At 58.6% G+C, this 19,024-nt stretch overlaps 1 protein-coding gene across 1 annotated transcript; it reads left to right on the forward strand.

The window, feature by feature from the left end:
* Positions 1-14,062: 14,062 nt before the first annotated feature.
* On the forward strand, positions 14,063-15,184 carry LTHEOB_10293 (Myb family conidiophore development protein; the record flags this gene model as incomplete). Its single annotated transcript, XM_035506922.1, has 1 exon — positions 14,063-15,184. One exon carries the CDS (start codon positions 14,063-14,065, stop codon positions 15,182-15,184), a length of 1,122 nt encoding a protein of 373 aa, XP_035368062.1.
* Positions 15,185-19,024: the final 3,840 nt, after the last annotated feature.

Genomic DNA, 19,024 nt, shown 5'->3' on the forward strand with positions numbered 1-19,024 from the left:
AGTATGAGGGTAAGCTTGCTAGTTGCATGAAGCAATTCTACGGGGTAGATAGGCCCACAGTCTGTTACGCAATCGTATATGCTTATATGCCAGCTCTTATAATATCCAGAGAATTATCGGTCACATTGATGTCATTGTTATTGATTCCCGTCTTAGCCTCCCTCCGGACGTGCCTCCGATGCATGCTTCGTCAAGTCAGCGAGGAGGGATCAACCCGATCGCGAAGGAGGTCGATACCTGCCACCTCTAATCAGATGCAGGTACCCCTGCAATATTTTTTTTCTTTTTTTTTTTCGTCTTATGTCAATCTTCTAATAACGAGGAAGAAAACTAATGATCATTTTTTTTTGTTTTAGCAAAACCAACGACGCAAAAGCAGGATCCCGCTGCAAGTACCGCACAAAATGACATGTAAAACTTCAGCGACCATCGCTCACACGTAATGCGACCCACACACCACACAAAAGGTGCGAAGGGGGGAGTATGGAGGGGTGGGTGGGAAGAAACCCGGATAAATCCAACCACGCTCACCGGTTCAAAGCATATCGGCCGGTCACCCTCCCCCCTACTCATGATGAAACCAGAAAAATTCCTGGAAAGACAAAGGGGCGAAGAAGAAGACAACAACAATCCACGGACCTGCGATTTCGGCCACAATACCCCTCTCCCAATCCATTTTTTTTGCACGTGCCAACGTTTGACCGGCGTGGCCGGATGGGCTGATATATGTTCGATGCTAATTATTAGTACTTGATGCTAATGCAGGATGCAATGCGGGAAGAGAAGGACGCAGGGTTACTCGTCTCCCCCCAGAAATAATATCCCTCCACTTCTCCCCCTCCCCTCCCTGTCCCTGTTTACTGCTCACCGCTGGTCCTGGTTCTGAAGTATGCAAAGTGGGGAGGTTGTTGGTGGGTGTGAAGGCGAGGGAGACGTGTAGAGATGGTGTGGGAGGGAAAACCCTGGTTATAGCTTTTGTTAGGGCTTGGGGGGACCGGAATGTGGGCATTGCTGGTGGAGCACGGTGGCGAGCTGGCTGGTGGGGAGGGTGGGGAGATGCCTGGTTTGGGTGTGTTGATCGTGGAAGGGTGTTGCAGTGAAGGGGGCGGAATGCATGGATGGAGATGGTAACGGAGTGCGGGTGACGCGGTTGTCGGAGGGTGGGCAGCAGAAAGTGGTTGAAAGAAGAAGGGGGGGTAGGTGATGAAGTGGCGGACGGGCAGGCAGGAAAGGATAGGCAGGGAATGAACGTGTTCGCGGGTATGAAAGATGCTGTCAGCTGCGTGGAAGCATCGTGGTGAAGGGCGCGCGGGCGGTGGGTGGCGACAGGGAGGAATGTGGAAGGGGGAGGAGAATAATATGCATGCACGTTTCGCTGTCTAGCTGCGGTGCGCGCGGTACAGATACAGATGGTCTTCCGCTCGGACACGGGGATCGAGCAGTAGCTACGGTTGGTCCCGCTAGTGCCCGTGCTGCGTGCATGCGCCACCGTATATGCACCATTCATGGCAGGCGGCTATAGGACAGGGAATCCAAGGGGGGGAAAGGCATGGTTGGGTGGATGGTGTGCCGGGTGAGCCAAATGGAAGGCGTGCCGGAATACGATGCGCATGCTGCACCATGCTTTCGTGCGTGCCGTGCGCGGGTCAAAAGGAGACTTGAGGACCGGTTGGACAGTGACAGGTGATAGGCCGCCTGGTGTTTCCCTCCGATCGGTGTCCTCTGTTGTGTAACGGGTGGTTGGTATGCGGAGCGGGGTGCAGCTGATACGTAGCCGTGCCTGTGTACGTGTGTGTGGATGCGTGGCGGGCGATGCGGTGTGCGGCTGCATTCGCAAATCCAGGTTCCGGCTTTCATGCATTCCTCGAGGGCTTGCAGTTGGGGCGTTGTTCTAGAGCTGCTTGGCAGAGAAGCTGATAGTGAGTGGATCGTATATGCCAGAGAGTCGTTGATCTTTGTCCCTTGGTTCACGCGTAACAAGGATTGCGGGTACGTGTAGATGTTCTGCGCCATGCGGCACGTCAAGTAAGGGACCAGACGGGGCGTTTTCTTCGATCACGTCGGTTTCGCCTTTTCTTTTTTGAAGTGTCTCGGGTTGAAGCTGAAGTCCGGAGGGGGCGGTAGGGGAGCCGTCAAGTTTGTGATTGTCAGCGCGTGTGGAAGCAGCGGCTCAAGCCATGGGGAAGCTGCAATTTTGGTAGAGTTCGTCATGGCTACTAGGTAAGGGATATGGGAACCCGGGTAGAAGACGCTGTGCAAGCAACGCAGGCCGGCTGGGGTAAAATGTCCGTACCCGTGCCTGCTCGCGGTAGGTATCTGCTAACTTGTGCCTGTATCTATCCGTTCGCAGAGTGCCTTAGCGTCAAGTATGACATTGCTTGGAATCTCAGACAGGATCGACGGTACCAGAGTTTCTTCTGGGTGGGTGTTGCAAAAGTATATCTGAGGGCAGCGAGAAGCGGGAGCGTCTGCCGCGGAGCCGGAGGGAGGGCAGATGTCCGGAGAGCGATTCATGTGGCTGGGACGTTGGCAGAGGAGTCGATATAGGATGCATGCACGCACCCGCCGTCCGAATTCAAGCGCGCAAGACATGCAGGGTCTAGCTTCAGCGAAAGTCAAGCTCAAGCTCAAGCTCGTGCTCGCGGTCAGCTGCGGGGCAAGGGGCCGGTGTGGACAGGATGATGCTGTACCACGGCCGCGGACGAAACAAGGGTGGCTCGGATCGATGTGAGGCGAGCAACGGTTGGACCAATCACCCGGGATGGTCTCCTTCTCCCTGCCTTCTGCCCATCCCTCTGCATTATCGCCGCGGCCAAGGCGGGCTCCCTCTCGATCTACGTCGACTTGGCTGCGTCTCTGGATCTGGGTGTTTGCCAGTATGACCGGTGAAGGCGTGGAAACGGGAAAGCTGTGCGAGCCGGCGAAAAAAAAAAAAGCAAATTCCAATGGACGGAAGTCGGGCGCACGAGAAGCAAATTGATTAACCCCCAACGGCTATCACCACCGTCACACTCGTACACAACGGCGCCTTGTTCGACGGCAGGAGCCAGATCTCGGTCGTCATTGGCGGTGGCGCCACCATCGAATCGTCATCAGTCCGCCCGCTGTGCCTCATGACGCCTGCCATTCGCTTACCGCGCCTGCCAATGAGCGGTGGCGGTCGGGACATGAGGCTCAAACAAGCTGTCGCGTGCAGGCGGTTCCCCCAGCTGAGTGGTGATGTTTATTTTACTCTTCCCACGGGCCGCCAAGGCGAGGCCGCGCAACGGTTTCTTAACACAATCTCGATCCTGCACCGCTTGCTTTTTCTGCATATGCGCGGTTTTGATAGGCGAGCACCGCTGCGATCGCCACCGGCGCGCGGGGAGGGAAGACAGATCATGTCGGTGCGCCTTGGCTCTCTTTTTGCCTTCTCGTATTTCATCTATTTGCCTGCTCGACGACTGCATCATCTCACGCACGGCGCCGACTTCTGTAGTGTGTCCTGTGAGGGGCCAGCAGCGCACGGTACATGGTTGGTGTAGCACATACTATGGAGCTGCTGGCTCCGTGGTCAGTGTAGAAGCTCGCTACGACGGCCGAAGCTGCTGCGGTACTTTGTATTGGCATGCAGCACGTCTCCGTCGCCATGCTTCTTTTTTGCAGAGGCTGCTGACAGGGCTGAGGGTGAGCAGCGAGATGCATTCCCACGCCGTGTCCCGCCGCCCTTCGATCCTTCCGCTTCTCGAAACCTGGGAAAGATGCTGTCATGGGGTCGAGATCGACCGGAGATGAGTGAAGGATGAGCATAGTGACAATCATGCATCGAATGCATGCGCGTTGCATGCATGCACGCCGTTCGGCGGCCCGGCTGATGGGCGAGAGGGTGTGCGGGACGGTGGACGGCGACACAGTTGATTGGAGCTGCACCTTTTCAATGGAAGGTACGAGCGTGCAGGGAGCGGGATGCTGCAGCTATCCGCTGCCGTGTGCTCTCGGGCTGCCTGGCTATCCGCCTGTGCCGCGTCTTAAAACGCTATCCCACTCATGAGCATCGTCGACTGCTAGATGTTGTTGCTGCATTGACGTTGCCATTGCCGCTCTCTGTGCGCCGCCTGTCTCACCTTCCTTTTTCGAGCCGCCGCAATGCGATAAATGCACCTCTGGAGCTTGCCGTTGCCGATATCGCTGCTTGTTGAGCCTTCGGGTCCCGTCAAAGTAACTGCTTTGATGCGTATTCCTCAACACTGCAGCCTTTAGCCTTTGTCCCATCGCCATGGTTTGTTCTTTATGTGAGTCTGCCGTGTAAGCAGATCAGCTCGAACGGGTTTGGTACTTGATGCTCTGTGCATCTCCTACTTACGTCTAATACATGGCTCCTTGAGGGTCTATTGCTGCGTGAGGAGCTTTCAGCTACTACCGAGTGCTGCTGGTGACGGCAGTGTGTAACCGCAGTCGCGAGTTGGATATATTGACCTTAAACCGTCTTCACTGTGCCACAATCAGCATGTACGTGTTTCCGTACTGTCGAGGGAACGACGACAGAGATTGAGGGGATACGTTGTGGCGATCCAGGTTTAGTACATTGTTCGGAGATGTGGAAATGCATCGAGGCCTTTGAACTTACTGACATGATGGTTCAGCTGTCAGTAACAGCCTTCGCAGCAGCCATCGTGGCTCACCAAACGAATAATCAGACCTGTGAATGCGGCCCTCCCTCATGAACATCACTGCACCGCAAGCGCCTGCTAGGGCCTCTGTCTCTTTGAAACATACCCAAAATAACCATCGGCGTCGGCGTTTCTTCCAAGACATGTGATCTGCGAAGGCGCAAAGCAAAGCCGTTAGCATTGGGCAGCTGTGCATCTGAACACTTCTTACCACTGTTTCAGGCAGTCAACGAGCCTCTTGCTCCGACATTCTCTCAACCAACGTTCCTGTCCTTGTCGCTATACGTCACTGGCCATGTAAAGCGCCGGCTCCGCAGAGCGCTCGCTATTTCATGCCGACAGCGAACTATCTGTGGCCACGGTAGCAAGGCAGCACACTAGCTCCTTCACCATCGCTCTCAACTTGAGACAGCAAACATGCCTGTCTGTCTTCCCATAGCAAACTTCCCCTCGTGACAGCTTGCACCCGATGGAGCCCCGTCACACGGACTCCCATCTTTTCCCACGCGATGACTCGATGGAATGTGCTGTATCCGCAAACTTGGGCTTGCGTTGTACGCACCTGTGACCATCGGGTGAGCAAGACAATACCCGCTATCAGCATGGAGGAAATGACAAAGGTCTCGACAATCTGCATGATCAGCAGACAACAGCCCCATGCTGACATGGCGGGCAAATCCATGAACCGCCTCTTGATGATGATGCGAAAATAGCATGTGAATGAAATGCGAGTCTTCCCAACAAAAAACAAATAATATCGGCTTCCTGGGGCCAAAGCGAGGAATTTGAAATCACCAATAATGCAAGGCCACGAAAATTGACATCGGCAGGACCGACAGACGTACTTGCATAAGCCGTTGCAGACGGAGAGGGAGGAGATGGAAAATACCGCGGGCAAAAAAGATGAGGCTACATGGGGCGGGGCCCAGCAACCACGGTGGCGGCGCAAGGCGGACCAGCTGCAGCCAGAAATGGGAATCATCGCATACCTCCCACCCGTCCTCCTCTCTCCCGCCGACACATGATGTCTGGTGGTTTTAGCCTGTTGTTAGTGTCGGACGTGGCATGGTGGCGCGGCTGTCTCCGTGGTGTATGTGACTAAATGGAAGCTTTTGCAAGGTCTGGATAATTAGTGAGTAGTCTCATCGTTACGAGTGAGCAATGATCTTGGAAAAAAGCTGTAGACACAGTCTCATGTCTGCTATACTTTGACTGTGACAATGTTTTTGTACTGAAGATGTGCGTCATTGCCGTTTCTGTACGTCCTTCAACCTAGAAGAACGAGCTCCGCGACCATGCTGAACGGAATGATAGAGTGTGATGAAAGGGACAAAAAGTGGAGCAACATGAGGTCATTGAGGAGAGGTAAGGAATGGATGGGGAATTCGATTCAGCTTGGGTCGAGAGAATCATCGGGTCGCAGCGTATACTTCTCGGAAAAGACTCAAGTCAAGGTAAAACAGCCTAAAGATCTCCCGCAAAAGCCACATGCTAAAGGTCTAGAGAATCTGACGCAGAGGCCTGGAAGTACTGACCCACTTTCCACTCCAGCGCTCTGCCAGGTTTCACGCCGCGTTGACGGAGACGGGATGGCAGATGGCCAAAATGTGGCCAAGGAGTAAGAGGACGATGTGGACCAGGGTCTGTGCGGAATACCCAAATTGGTAGTTGGTAGTCCCTAGTTGCGTCAGAAAAGAAAAGGTACCCTTTCTTTATACAGGCGCGGCAGGCATCAGACAATCTCATGGCGGCTACCACAACATAATAGTAGTGTAAAGGCGTACGTCGGATCCAATGTTGAAACATCCGTCTGGGCATACATGCTTACATTTCTCTTCCACCTTTACGTCTCAATAGCTGTTCTTATCCTTTACTTGTGGGGCTTCGGCGCAGTGCCCTACTATTTGTGCATACCCGCTTATTGAGTTGATAAGCGTGGCGTCCGGTGAGCAGTCATCGCGACATGCCCATAGGAGATGTGCGCATGGAAAGGGATTCTAGAGTCTAGCGTGTTGGATATTTTAGGATCGTGTAGCAAGCCTCTAGTTTCAAGTTCGACCGTTGCCAATGGCGTCCCCAAGCTTTCCTACGGTGGTGCTGGGGCTTAGGCATCTACTATCGCCGGTTTCGCACTGCTGTGGAGTCTGGTACTGTATCTGATGTCCAAGAGCCGTTGTTGCTGGCCGGAGAAGGTATCAGGAACTCCGAATCCAGAGTTCGCGACGACTTGCCGTATATTGTGAGCGATGAAGGAATGGGACCCAACACGCTGCAAGTCTGACGCAGTGCTTGCCCATGACTGCAGTAACAACACGTCGCACTTGCTCGTGCTTACTAGTCACCGCGGCATGACATACATCATCAACCGTCGAGAATGGGTTGGGCCAGGATTGGCACCGTGAGCCGTATCTGAGATGGTAGAGTTTGAGCAACCCACGACTCGGTGAGCGGTGAGGCGGGTGGCGGAGCTGAGCCCATGACTACATCTGCAGCAAATACGACGGAGCAAGCTCCGATTTTCGCCTTGCGATTTTCGCCCGCGTTCTGTCGTGTTGCTGACGATCGTGGCCACCGCGGTACAGCGAAGATTGTACAGTCGGTTGAGCTCGAACCCTGTCGCCACTGGGTGCAACTACGAAGTTCCCGGCACTGCAGTGGATCCATAGCAGCACGGGGCGCTAGCGGCACGTCCGTCCCGTCGTGATCCTCAAACAGACGACAGAACAGGATGTGCACCGTGACATGGCCAGCACTTGACCGCTAAACTACCCCGCCGCGACAAAACTCGGTCGTGTCCATGGGGGGTGCCTGCAAACTCGAAATAGAAAAGAGTGATGAGAAAGGGCGTGGGGCAGGTCCTCGACGTTTGAGATAGATTGCGGCGAGCTCGAGACGATAGATTAAACCAATAGGCCCGGACCCTGTCAATGGTTAGCGGAAAGCAACACATGCAAGCGCTGAGGGGGACTAATTGGAAGGCGAGATGAATGCAGCTGATTCGGTGGGAAATATCAGATGTAGGTAGTGCGCCGCAGACGCCAGATACGATGGGGACGAAGAGCAGGCGGTTGTTGATAGGGCGAAGAGAATCAAAAAGCAAACCGACAGGGTCCACTGCAGCCAAACAACCGACAGTCTGCCGACTTCCGATATCTGAAAGCCAGACAAGGTGAGCAGTCAGGAACAAGAGGGGCTTCTCCACTGGTGCAGGGACAAGCCCTTCTGCAGCGAACCTGCGTCTCAGGACCAATTTTCCGCCGCCCTCATCCTCGCTCGAATGCTCCGTCCCTGGCTCCTCCCGAGAAGAAAGAGCAAAAATACCTTCGCGAGATTTGTCGCTGCTTCAGGTATACAGGCGCAGCTGATTACGCAACGGCACGGGGGACGGTTGGAGGTGAGACGCGCGAAAGGTTGTCGTCGGCGCAGCACCTACCACCCAGCTGCCTTGGAGCGACCACTGGTGCCCACGCACCGAACGCTCATCACCCAATGCTTCCTTTTGCTGATGCCTTGGCATGCACAGCTTTCTCGCGAGCACCGAGGCAAGGGTACCCTAGGCAGGTAACCTTAAAGCGCGCGTGAGCACGCAAACAGCTACACGGGGCGAGGCCCGTTCTGGAAATTGTAGAGAAGCATCGGCACGCGCGACCTGGATGGCAAATGGGCCATTATTGGTGTGTGGCCCGTGGCAGAGGGCGAAGCAGAAACGCATTTGCGCGGGAGAGGCTGAACGGGGTTGGCTCCGACCGGGCACCGTCCAAGCTTTTTTTTTTCTTGCAGTACCCAGCCGACCAGGGCTATCCTCGCGTGCGCGAGGGTTTGGGGGCCGCAAAGGGCCGACGGGCAATAGGATAGAAATTTTGCTGCGCAGGAGGATCCCTAGCGCACGACGTGACTCGTGCTAAACCGAACGCGAGAGGCGAGTCGTGGGCCAGCGGGCAGTGAAAACTGTGGGGTCCGGCCGTTTGCGACTCCAAATCATCTCTCGTGGGCGACTATCGCTATGGGGTATTGGCCGATCTGGACTATTGTATAGGCTGCGGCGGCCTAGTGGTGGAAATTCCGCAATAAATTGATCGCACAGGGCTGGCGGTGCGTCGTGCTGGATGCAGCCTAGCCTCGCGAAATGGAGTTGCGATGGGCGGTGCCGACGAACGCTCTGCCAACGAGGGCGAGCGATGCCTGGGGTGCAAGCGAGGCAGAGGCAGATGAGCCATGGGTTGAGGTGGGGCTGCTGAGGTGTACGCGTTTCTAGAAGCCCACCTACCATGGCGACAGCCCTCACGCAGTCAGCACGTGCGAGGGCAGGGGAGAGGAGACGGCAATACGAGCAAAAGTGCGCGAGAGCGTCATCGAGAGGCCGGTGAAAGCGGCAGCCAGTCTCCTGGGCGGCCGCCAGAGCCGCGGCAACGCAAAACATCGCGGGTGCGTGCTGGCCCGTCGCTGCGCCCGGCACTGACTCCTGGGTATCGCGGGGACGGGGATGTTAAGAGCGAGGCCGAGCTTCCTTTCCCACGGGCGATTTGCAAGCGGCCCTGACTCGCGCCCCAGCCGCGATCTACAGGAGCATGGTCGAGTTTGAACACGGTGTTGCGAGAGCCAAGGCATGAGATGTAGCAAGCAAAGAACGATCTGCGGGGCGTCACCGGTAACGTCCACCCCACTCTGCGCCATGGCGATGACGATGATGGCAGAAGTCTCCGCGGAACCGTCATGCCTGCTCCATGCAGTGCCCGAGCCTCGACCAGCTGGAGCGGAAGCAGTTCCGTGGTAGAAGGCGCCTGTCAATGCCAGGCAAGAGGGAGAGCCCCTTGTCTCTCCTTCGATAACTTATCACACGTCCAGACCTTAACGTGATGGAAAATCCGTGTGGGCGGTCGTCCGCGCCGGTCTGGGGACGCGCCGGTGAAAGAGAAGCGGCGCCCATTCTCCCTAGCTAGCGACCCGATAGACTGGAGTTTGCCAAACGCCCGGGGGCTTACGCCCGGGCATCTTCCGGTAGCGGGTAGCGGCCGATCTACTGTGAGATCTCGACGATCCCTCGGGGCGCCACACACACACACGGCTGGTAGCCTTCAGCCAAGGCCAGCACTGTCATTCTCGTGACGCCGCAATTTGATGCTGGGGCGTGGATTGCGACTACGCGGCAATTGAGGCGAAGAGACGCATTGCCGAGAGAGCCAGCCATGTCGCTTCAGCTCTCCGGTTTGCACCCATTTCAGGCGCTACAGGCTGGCGTTCTGAGCCGACCACCAACACCTGGTCGCTTCGTCTTGCAGTGGCTGACACGCCGCAAGGGTCAACGGTGTTTGCGTGGGTACAGATGGATGCCACGCTGGTGTAAGGAAGAGAGGAGGGCGAGAGCCATGGAAGCTGTGAGTGGACACTGCTCTCAAACAGAGCTGTCGCACGGCAGACGGCGCCAGCAAGCGGCAACGTTTGTCGACGGCAGGAGACGTTTCCGGCCTTGAGTGACGCTGGGTCGGTGGTCGAGAACTCTACGCCTCTTCGATGCGCGAGCTGCACGACGAGATGCAGCGATCGAGCAGCAGATGCAGCATCATCACACACCGCTGGCGGAGGGATAACAGCGTGCCCTGCAGCGTTGGTGGGCTTGCAGGAGCACCTGCATTGGCGGCGTGCTGATGGGGAGGGCGCTGCGCACCCGATTCGAGAACAGAAACAAACGGCGCGGGTCGCTCCAGCGAGCCCCTGGCGTCCGGATCTTGTTACCCACGGCGCGCTCCCGAGGTGTACGTAGTAGCTGAAGCAGGGTATATGCGTGGAAAGGCCACCCAAGTACGGGGAGTGGATTTGCGACAGGTACGAAATCGAAATCGAAATGAGATCTGGATCTAACAGATCTCGCACGGTAGTACTAGATCTCGACTAAGATCACGGACGATCCCCGCAGCCTGTCCGCCAGGGTGGTATTGCGCTGGGACAGTGATTGGTCGTGTGGCCCCCGCCCTGACGAGTGCGCCGCTGTACGCGACGTCGACGTCGACTCGTTACGGGTGTAAAATTGAAACTCTCGTCGAGACTTGACTCGCTCATTCCGTATGCGATTCGGTAGTGCTAGGACCATGCAGGAGCACGCTATCTTGACGCGTGAAAGCTCGTTCCCTCGCCGCCGCCGCGTGGGCTCGCAGGCGCCTCTCTCGCGGAGAATAGCACGACGAAAGGGGCCCCCGACAGCTCGGCTCACCGTCTGCTCGCGCTGTGCGGGAGGGACGACCGCAGAGCCTAAACAAGCGCAATGGTTGATCTCACCTTGGGTCGTCGGGCGTATCGCCATTTGGAGGCGCGCGCCGGACCTGGATGCCGGACGGGGCTAGCGCAAATCGACACTCCGCCGCCCCTCTGGAAGCGCGTTGGACCCCTGGAGCCTGCTCCTGAGAGCCCTCAACGGCCTCTCCCGGCTGGTAGGCTGTCAATCCGAGCTGGTGTGCCGTTTGTTGTAGAGTCTCGACTTGTGTGCCTTTCCGTATATCGCCAGTGGGAGTCGTCCGTCCGCAACAGTGTTGCGCTCGCGGGAGCCCAGCACTCTGGCACAGAGCGGGTCATCCCAGAGATCCCGCCGGCCACAGGGCACCTCCGAGTCGTGGCTTAGTACGGGTCACGGAGCAAACCCTGGCCCAATCCGCGGCTGCTCGCGCAATGTTTCTCGAAGAAGCAGCGCAGCAGCAGCCCCATGTTGCCCATGACATAGATAGATCCCGGGCCGTTCGCCCAAAAAGCAAAATGATGCTCCAGAAGCCTGGTTACGCGCCGCGATCGCTTCACCGTTCTCCGTTCCCCCCGGCCGGGATGGGGAACGGTGAGCGTGTGCGTATTGTGCGCCCGTGCCGTCTGCCTAGCACCCAGGGGAATGTGCAAGCTGCGCCCTTGCGTCGCTCGCTGCTCACTTAGATGGCGAGCCCCACGCGCCGCAGCGCCAGCAAGGGCTTCCGCCCGATCCTTCAACAAGCCTACGGGCCTTTACCGCAGGGCCCTGGCGCGAGGACGCAGAGGAGTCAGTGTCCCAGAGGTATTTCAAATGCTGTGGCGGCTAGCGACGAGTCGACGTTTGCTGTGCTGTTTGCGGACCGAAACCGCCAGCTGAGTCGGCGGCCCGATCAGGAAAGTCATTGTTATTTATGACGATGACGATGGTGATGACAATAACAGCGTGTTTGCGAGAGGGTGCGCGGGTCACCCGCTCGCATCCGGGCTGGCGGCGTCGTGACCGTGACGTCGCTCTGGCGTAGTACTTGGGCGGTTGCGGTTTTGCGGACGCCATCAGCGATTGTCGGGTCGACCGTTGATCCAAGGCACAGGAAAGCTGCAGCTCAGCACCTTGTGGCCCTCTGATGTCTCAGGTCCCGCTGCGCGCGTCCAACCGGATGGCGCAGCCTGCTGGCCCATTTCTTGCAGCTCGCGTGGTACGGGCCTGCGGTGCGCTCGCCTTTGCGCCGCGCTCCAGGAAAAGCAAAAAGGCGTACATGATTGTTTGCAGACCGGAGATTGGAGCTGTTACACACCTCGCCGGCCTGTTGACCGTCCTGGGTCCCGGTCGGTGGGTCGGTCGGTCCCCAGGCTGCTGTCGACGGCGGTCAGGCGCAAGGGATAAGGGCCGACTCTGGCGGCACGTAGATTGCTGTGAACGGGATATCCATATAAGCTTCGGGCCACCCTGCACCCTCGGCGCCCCGGTCTCACCATCCCCCGTTGCACCCCTGCGGCGCGAGAGCTGGGAGGGCGAGCCCTTGCCGAGCGTCCCCAGAAAAAGAATGGATGCCAAATCAATATTTTAGGTTTATAGATGGGCGGGTGAAACCCCATGTCAGGAGGCGAGCGAAGCAGGTTTCGGCCATGACTAAGGCGCGCCAGCGTGGCGGCCGTTGAGGGGAGCTGAGGAGGGCCCAAAGCGGGCAGGAGGGCGCGGCGGGGAGCTGGATCGAGCGACGGGGGGGCCGCACATGACGCGGTAGGCGGGCTGAAAGGGGGAACGATGCGGAGGATGTGCCTTTCGTCAGGCCTGAGATTCCGATCCCGCGATCTCGCTGAAGACCCTGGGACGCTGCGCTGGGCGAGAGCACGCTCGTCGTGCCGTTCCCCGACTAGTGCAACGGCTGCTGCTGCGGTTCCACCGAGCTGGATGACAGCCAGCGCGCACGCGGCTAGCGGCTTGCCCGTTGCGGTTCGAGTGCGCGAGGGAGGGCCGCCGGCTGCACGCAGGCCAGTGCTGGTCGGGGCGGCCGGCGCTGGGCAGCTGAGGCGGGCGGGCAGCGAGCGGCTGTGCGAGCTGTGGTTGTCGGCGGCCGGGGGAGAGGGTGGGGCGCGCAGGTGTAAGGATTGGTGGTTTGGATGCCCGCGCGTCGGCGCGAAATGACGATGATCGCGCGGCCGCAACGGCGATGCGGCTAGCCGCTTCGGGGCGGTGATTTGGAAGCGCTCGCCGGCATGGGAAGACCCGCCAGATCGCCCCAAATCTGCACAGCAGCCAGCACCGGCAGCCGCGCCAGCATGGCGGGACGCCGCCAAGCCGCGCGCTCAAACGGCTGGCCCCTTTCGCGCGGCGGGCTGCGCGCCGTGGTTTCGGACGCGATGCTGCGGCCTTCGCGGCGCGGCTGCGGGCACCACGCAGCGGCCACGCAGCCCGCGCCCCTGGCCCAGCGCGGCAGTGGCGAGCGGGCGCGTGAGAGGCGCCAAGGTGCAGGATTGGGGGCAGCGGCGGCTGGCTGACGGGCCTGACACTGTTCATTCCACGCTGTCTCATGCTGGCCGCGTCGCAAGGAGCGCGGTTTCACGGGACGGCGCAGCGCTGGGGCGCCCCGGGTGCGCGGCGGCCAGCATCCATGATCCCTCCCTTCCATCACCCGCGCGCCCACCCTGGTCGCACATCTGCACATCTAACATATCTTACCCGCCGATCTGGGTCCTTGGATCCACCGAGGCTGCGCCCTCCGCGCGGACCAGCGACCCAAAGGGGCATGCTCGTTAGCTGCTCAGCGGCCTCTGTCAAATCCACTTAAGCTTGCCCGGACCCTAGAGCCAGCCATCTTCCCGAACCACTGTTCAAGGCCCAGCTTGTGCATCGCGCCAACGTCGGACCCAAGCCTTCATATACCCTCCGCTTTCCCACCCAGTCCCGCGGTACCCTATCGCCATCACTTTCACGCCAACCAACCTTCCTCTACCTCTCACCACCGTCATATGTGCCTGGCCTCCTGCAAGGTAATACAAGAGCCTGCCCGTTTCTCGTTTCCTGTCTGCCTCACGCCCCACGACCCGACCGCGACGCTGTCCCACCGCCCGAGATCGCGAGTCTGACCGCCTGCCAGCAAGCAACGCCCGAGCCGGTCTCGCTATTAAACGGCCCCAACTGCCAGGGTCTTCCGTCTCCACCTGAACTTTCCGCCGCCCGCACAATGGCCCCCAACGCACGCCGCGGCCCTTGGTCGCAGGCCGAGGACCAGTTTCTCCTCTCCATCGTCTCGCAGCAGGGCGCCAACAACTGGGTGCGGATATCGCAGATGCTGCGCACCCGCACCCCTAAGCAGTGCCGCGAGCGCTTCCACCAGAACCTCAAGCCCACCCTCAACCACGACCCCATCACCCCCGAGGAGGGTGAGATCATCGAGCGCCTGGTTGCCGAGATGGGCAAGAAGTGGGCCGAGATTGCGCGCCAGCTCAATGGCCGCAGCGACAATGCTGTGAAGAACTGGTGGAACGGCGGCCAGAACCGCAGGCGCCGCATGTCTGAAAGGCGCCGCAGCGAGGCCCAGACGGCCGCCGTCCAGCAGCACCACGCCGGTCACTTCCACCACCACCAGACCCAGTACCAGCAATTCCACCAGCCGCAGCACTCGTACCACTCGCGCCCCGCCCCACTCTCCATCCAGCCGCAGCCCTACAGCGCCCGCGCCTACGACACGCCCATCCCCTCGCCCTCTGGCCAGTCCGTGCTCTCCACCGAAGGCGCCCCCTCCCTCATCACCGACAGCGGCTCCGAGTCGCGGTCACCCCACTACGCCGCCTCCCCCATGGAGCATCCTCTTCCCCCGCTCATTGGCCGCCGCGACGAGCGCCGCCGCTCCAGCCTCGCCTACCTTCCGCGCAACTCATCCTTTATCAACGACGACGAGAACTCGCAACTCGCACCGCTGCGCGCCTCCTCTGCCGACAACGGCGACGCCGCCGCCCGCAAGCGCGAGCAGATGAGGCTGCCCGAGCCCCCATCGTTCGTCAGCAACGGCGGATCTCCCATCTTCCGCGAGCCCAACTACAGCTCGACCGGCAGCAAGCAGCTGCCTCTCCTCACCCAGCCTTTCACTGCGAGCGGCAGCGTCTCGAGGAGGTCGAGCCCCATCCAGTTCTCGCCCCACCGTGCCTCGTACTGCCCGCCCCAGCAATTACTGCCCAGCTTCAGCGAGCTGGTGCAGCCGCGCGCACACAGCACAACCACGCTGGCACCGGCTCCCTACCTACCACCCATGAAGCCTAGAAGCCCCACCAGCAAACCCAACGCCGTCGCCTCCATTCTGAACTGAATGTAGTGACGCGCGAACCATTTTTCCTTTGTTCAAACTTTCTTTTGTCAATCAATCGTGGCTCGACGAGGTCGCATATGTCGCATAGCATCGGCGTTTGTTGGGATCCCCTTGTTTCCTCGGCACATACAACAATCTACATATCACTCCTATATCCCACGTTTGTTTCAAAAACGTCATTTCTGCTTCCGCACCTTTGCGCAATATACCAATGGCACCTCGCCTAGAAAAGGATGGGGTTCCGTGAGGGACACATGGAAAGACTTGGATGAGAAAGGGTTGTGATGGCGAAAACATCTCAGCTGTCGACTATTCTGGTATTGGGCGCAGCGTTGTCAATCGCACATCTTTGGATGAACTTAATACTTTAATCGGTCGTGGCCTGTTCCTTTTTCTTGTTGAAGTTTTGCACATACGATTTCTCTATTTCAGATCTAAACACAAAAGGGGCGAAGGATTTTTCTTTTTATTCCCCTTGCGCAACGGGTTTGATGAGGATTTGGGTGGCTATCTCTTGTTTATGGAAGAAGCAAGCGAGAGCCTCATCGGAATGTGTCTTTTTTTGTGGAACATAGTTACGAGTCTTTTTTGTTATCCCTGGGTGGCATGATCTGCAGCAACACTTCAGTGTTGTATATAGCTGGGAAAGCAACATAAGTCCTTCAAACTCAGTCTTCATGCTCAAGCGTTTGCCAAACAGATCGTCTTTCTGGTCTTCACTCTAAAACAGCGTTATACCCCGAGTAGGATACTTGCTATTTCTCTCTGCCAATGCGCACTAATGAATACTACCTACAAATGCTTAGAATCACGGCGATCCTTCTGCTACTGTGCACCCTGAACGCCTGAACGTTGCTTCTCTCCGGACCCCTTGACTCCCATAGGAATCAGTGGCTGAGTGATGCAAATCAGACACTTCCTTTCCCTGCATTCTCCCCTGAGTCTCGCGAACGACCATCGTCTTGATTCACATCATCCAGACCTCCCCCCTTCACGGACCTTCCCCGCGAACGTGTGCAGATTGCAATTACGTCTTGTCCCTCCCTTCCGATCGCCTAGCATACCTGAGCCTCACACGCTCATCGAACCCATCCATTCCCTTCGTCAGGAGGGGGAGTGGCTGGTCCGCAACTACCATCAACGCGCGCAGGCACGAACAACAGAGTTCGAGACCTGTCTCTCTGCTGTCACAGCACCAGCCTGCCAGTCCCAGAAGGGACGAGCTGTGCCCGGCGGCGACTGCCGGCGTCGCCGCCGTCCGTCTTCGGAAAAAAACAGCGTGGGACCGAGCCTGGCAAGCCACAGCCTCTCCGTCCTAACCTAGCTGCTCTGTCGTTCTTGCCATCTATCTTTCTTTTGCTGGCTTTCCCCACAAAAGTAATCCCTTCATTCCCGAAGAACAAACGAGCGCATGCGGAAGGGTCTGGAGCCCTCTTTTTCTTTTTGGCTGTCTGTGGTAACGTTCTAGGAAGGTGAAAAAAAAATCGTGGACCCTTTCTGTCCCCCCCCTCTCGCAGAAGACTTGTTCTGGCCCCCATCCCTATCTCGTCACGGAGGGTCGAGACAACAGATTCTCTCTACCCTACCTAATTCTCGTGCCTTGAAACACGCTTTCTCAAACGCCCCTAATGCACCACCACCAGCGCGCCTAATGCAGGACGGTACCAAGGGGGAGCACAGTAGCAACAGCCAAAGAGAAGAGCGCTGGTAAAATTTCTGCTCGTCGATCCCCGGACCAACCCAAGGGTTTACTACGGCGCATATCCCCGACCCCGCGGAGCTGACTCCAGCTTCATCATGATGATGTGCATGTCCTTGCTGCTACTACTGCCTATCTAAACTTTAAAGCGCCGTTTCCTTCCAATTCCCTTCTGGTGTCGGAATCCTTCTCGATAATGCCCCTTATTTCTCGTCTAGTCAACCACGGTTCAGATCGCGGGGCGCTACGTAAAATCTTCCGTAGCCGACACTTGCTGCGGCCAACACCACGCGGGGCGGCTGCAAGGTCTGGAGTTTACAAATCCTCGCGCAGGTGACGGGGGTGCATTAGCATGCCATTGACGGTTTTTACTCTTGCCGTCATCGCCGGCTGTTCATTGGATCTCGCCTGCCCTCGCGTCGGCTGAACTTCGAGAGAAGCAGGTTCAGTTTGGGACGAAGGATCGTGAAGAGGCGGGCCATCGGCTCAGTCCATTCGCTCTTTTGAGCCTTTTCGATAGCGCCAAACACACAACTTACATTTCTAGGTGATGAGATGGTCGAGAGACGCTCTCGCGATGTAACAGCCGGGGGCGGACGGATCTCTCAGCCACGCATCCTTCTCGACCCCAAATGCGCAAAGAGCCGAACGGCCAGGGTTGCGGCAGGGACAGAGATCGAGAGCCTGTTGTTCCGCATAGAGCAAGAGGCGCCCACAAGCGCTGAGTCTACGCCCAGCGAAGCGGGAAAGAGGTATACCGAGCCCGTTGGGTGCGCAGCCGTCGGCGCGGCCGCTAACCCGCATGATCACTTGACGGTGCCTCAAGTGGCTGGGGGCTGGTCATTACGTGCTGGATGGGGAAAACATGGCAGTGGGAATGGGCTGGTTCAGGCGTGGCGCAAGACCAACGGTGGCAGCCAGAAAGAAACGGCGCCATCGTTGAGAGGTCACTTGCATAAGGGCGCGGGCAGCAAAGTGCAATCGGCGTCCCAGCCAACGTGGAACCTGCATGAACAAGGCCGCAATCGTCCGGAAGGAAGGGACAAGGGCACGATGGGCGCTGACAATCGGGCTGGGCCTCCACAACCGGTGCTGTCTTGCAGCGGTCTGGAAACAAAACGGTCGGCCGCGATCCGTGGGTCGGGGGGCATGACTGGCCGATGCAACAGCGCTGCTGGAGGGCAGGGAGTGGTGAGGAGCGAGTGGGGCTGGCCTCTCCCTCGATAGGGTGATCGAGAGCAGAGCGGCTGCCAGCTCAGCGAGCTCAGCTTAGCCCTGCTCAGCCCAGCCAGGCCGACGGCGACGAAAGCAGAGCGCAGCGCAGGGCGGCGGGAGGAGGCCGCGACCCTGCGACACGGGCAGCCAAGGATGCGGCAGATTGTCACGCCTGCCGCAGACCCCCAGGAGGCAGAAACGGGAGCGCGCAGCGAGTGGCTCGTGGTGGCGCGCGGATTTGGCTTTGGATGGTGACGCTGCTAGAGCCGGCGGACTGGAAATTGCGTCCTACGCTGCTGCTGACGGGCACCGTTGCTCGCGTGCGGCATGCGAAGGAAAAGGTGCGACGATCGCGGTTAACGCGAGCCGGGCACTCCGTGGAGCTAAGGCTGGTGAGTGGGTGGCTGCTGAGCCCGGGGTGGGTCAGCTGGAAGCGGCAATGGTCGGGCGCCGGTGGAGTGGCCGTGGGTGTGGGGGGAGCTGGCGGGCATGTCGTTCTGTTTGGCTTTCGGGCTGACGCTGACGATGCTCTTTCGAGGGCCGCGCGAGGCCCCGTGCTGGCATGCTGATTTGCTCGCCATGGGCATCGCAGGAGAGCGGGCTCATCAGGGGTGGAGCTTGCTAGAGTCGGTGAGTGACCCCGACTGCCGGAGCGTTGGGGGTGCGCTGGTCGAGAAGGATGCACCGTCGGCCACGAGGAGGCGCACGCACGATCGATGATGCGTATTGGGGACGTTGCTGCGACGCGTGCTCCTGGACGCGCTGACGGCGACGCCCGCGGCACTCACCGTTCCTGGCAGCAGCCACAGCGTGCGGCATTCGCCGGCAGCGCGATGAGAGCCGTATTGTGGCATCGTGCGGCAGTGGGCTGAAGGTGTTGCGGAGGGATGCTGGCGGTGGGTGGTTTGTTTGCGAGCGCGGCGGCT

This window comes from Lasiodiplodia theobromae, assembly GCF_012971845.1.
Source record: "Lasiodiplodia theobromae strain AM2As chromosome Unknown scaffold_37, whole genome shotgun sequence".
Lineage (NCBI taxonomy): Eukaryota > Fungi > Ascomycota > Dothideomycetes > Botryosphaeriales > Botryosphaeriaceae > Lasiodiplodia > Lasiodiplodia theobromae.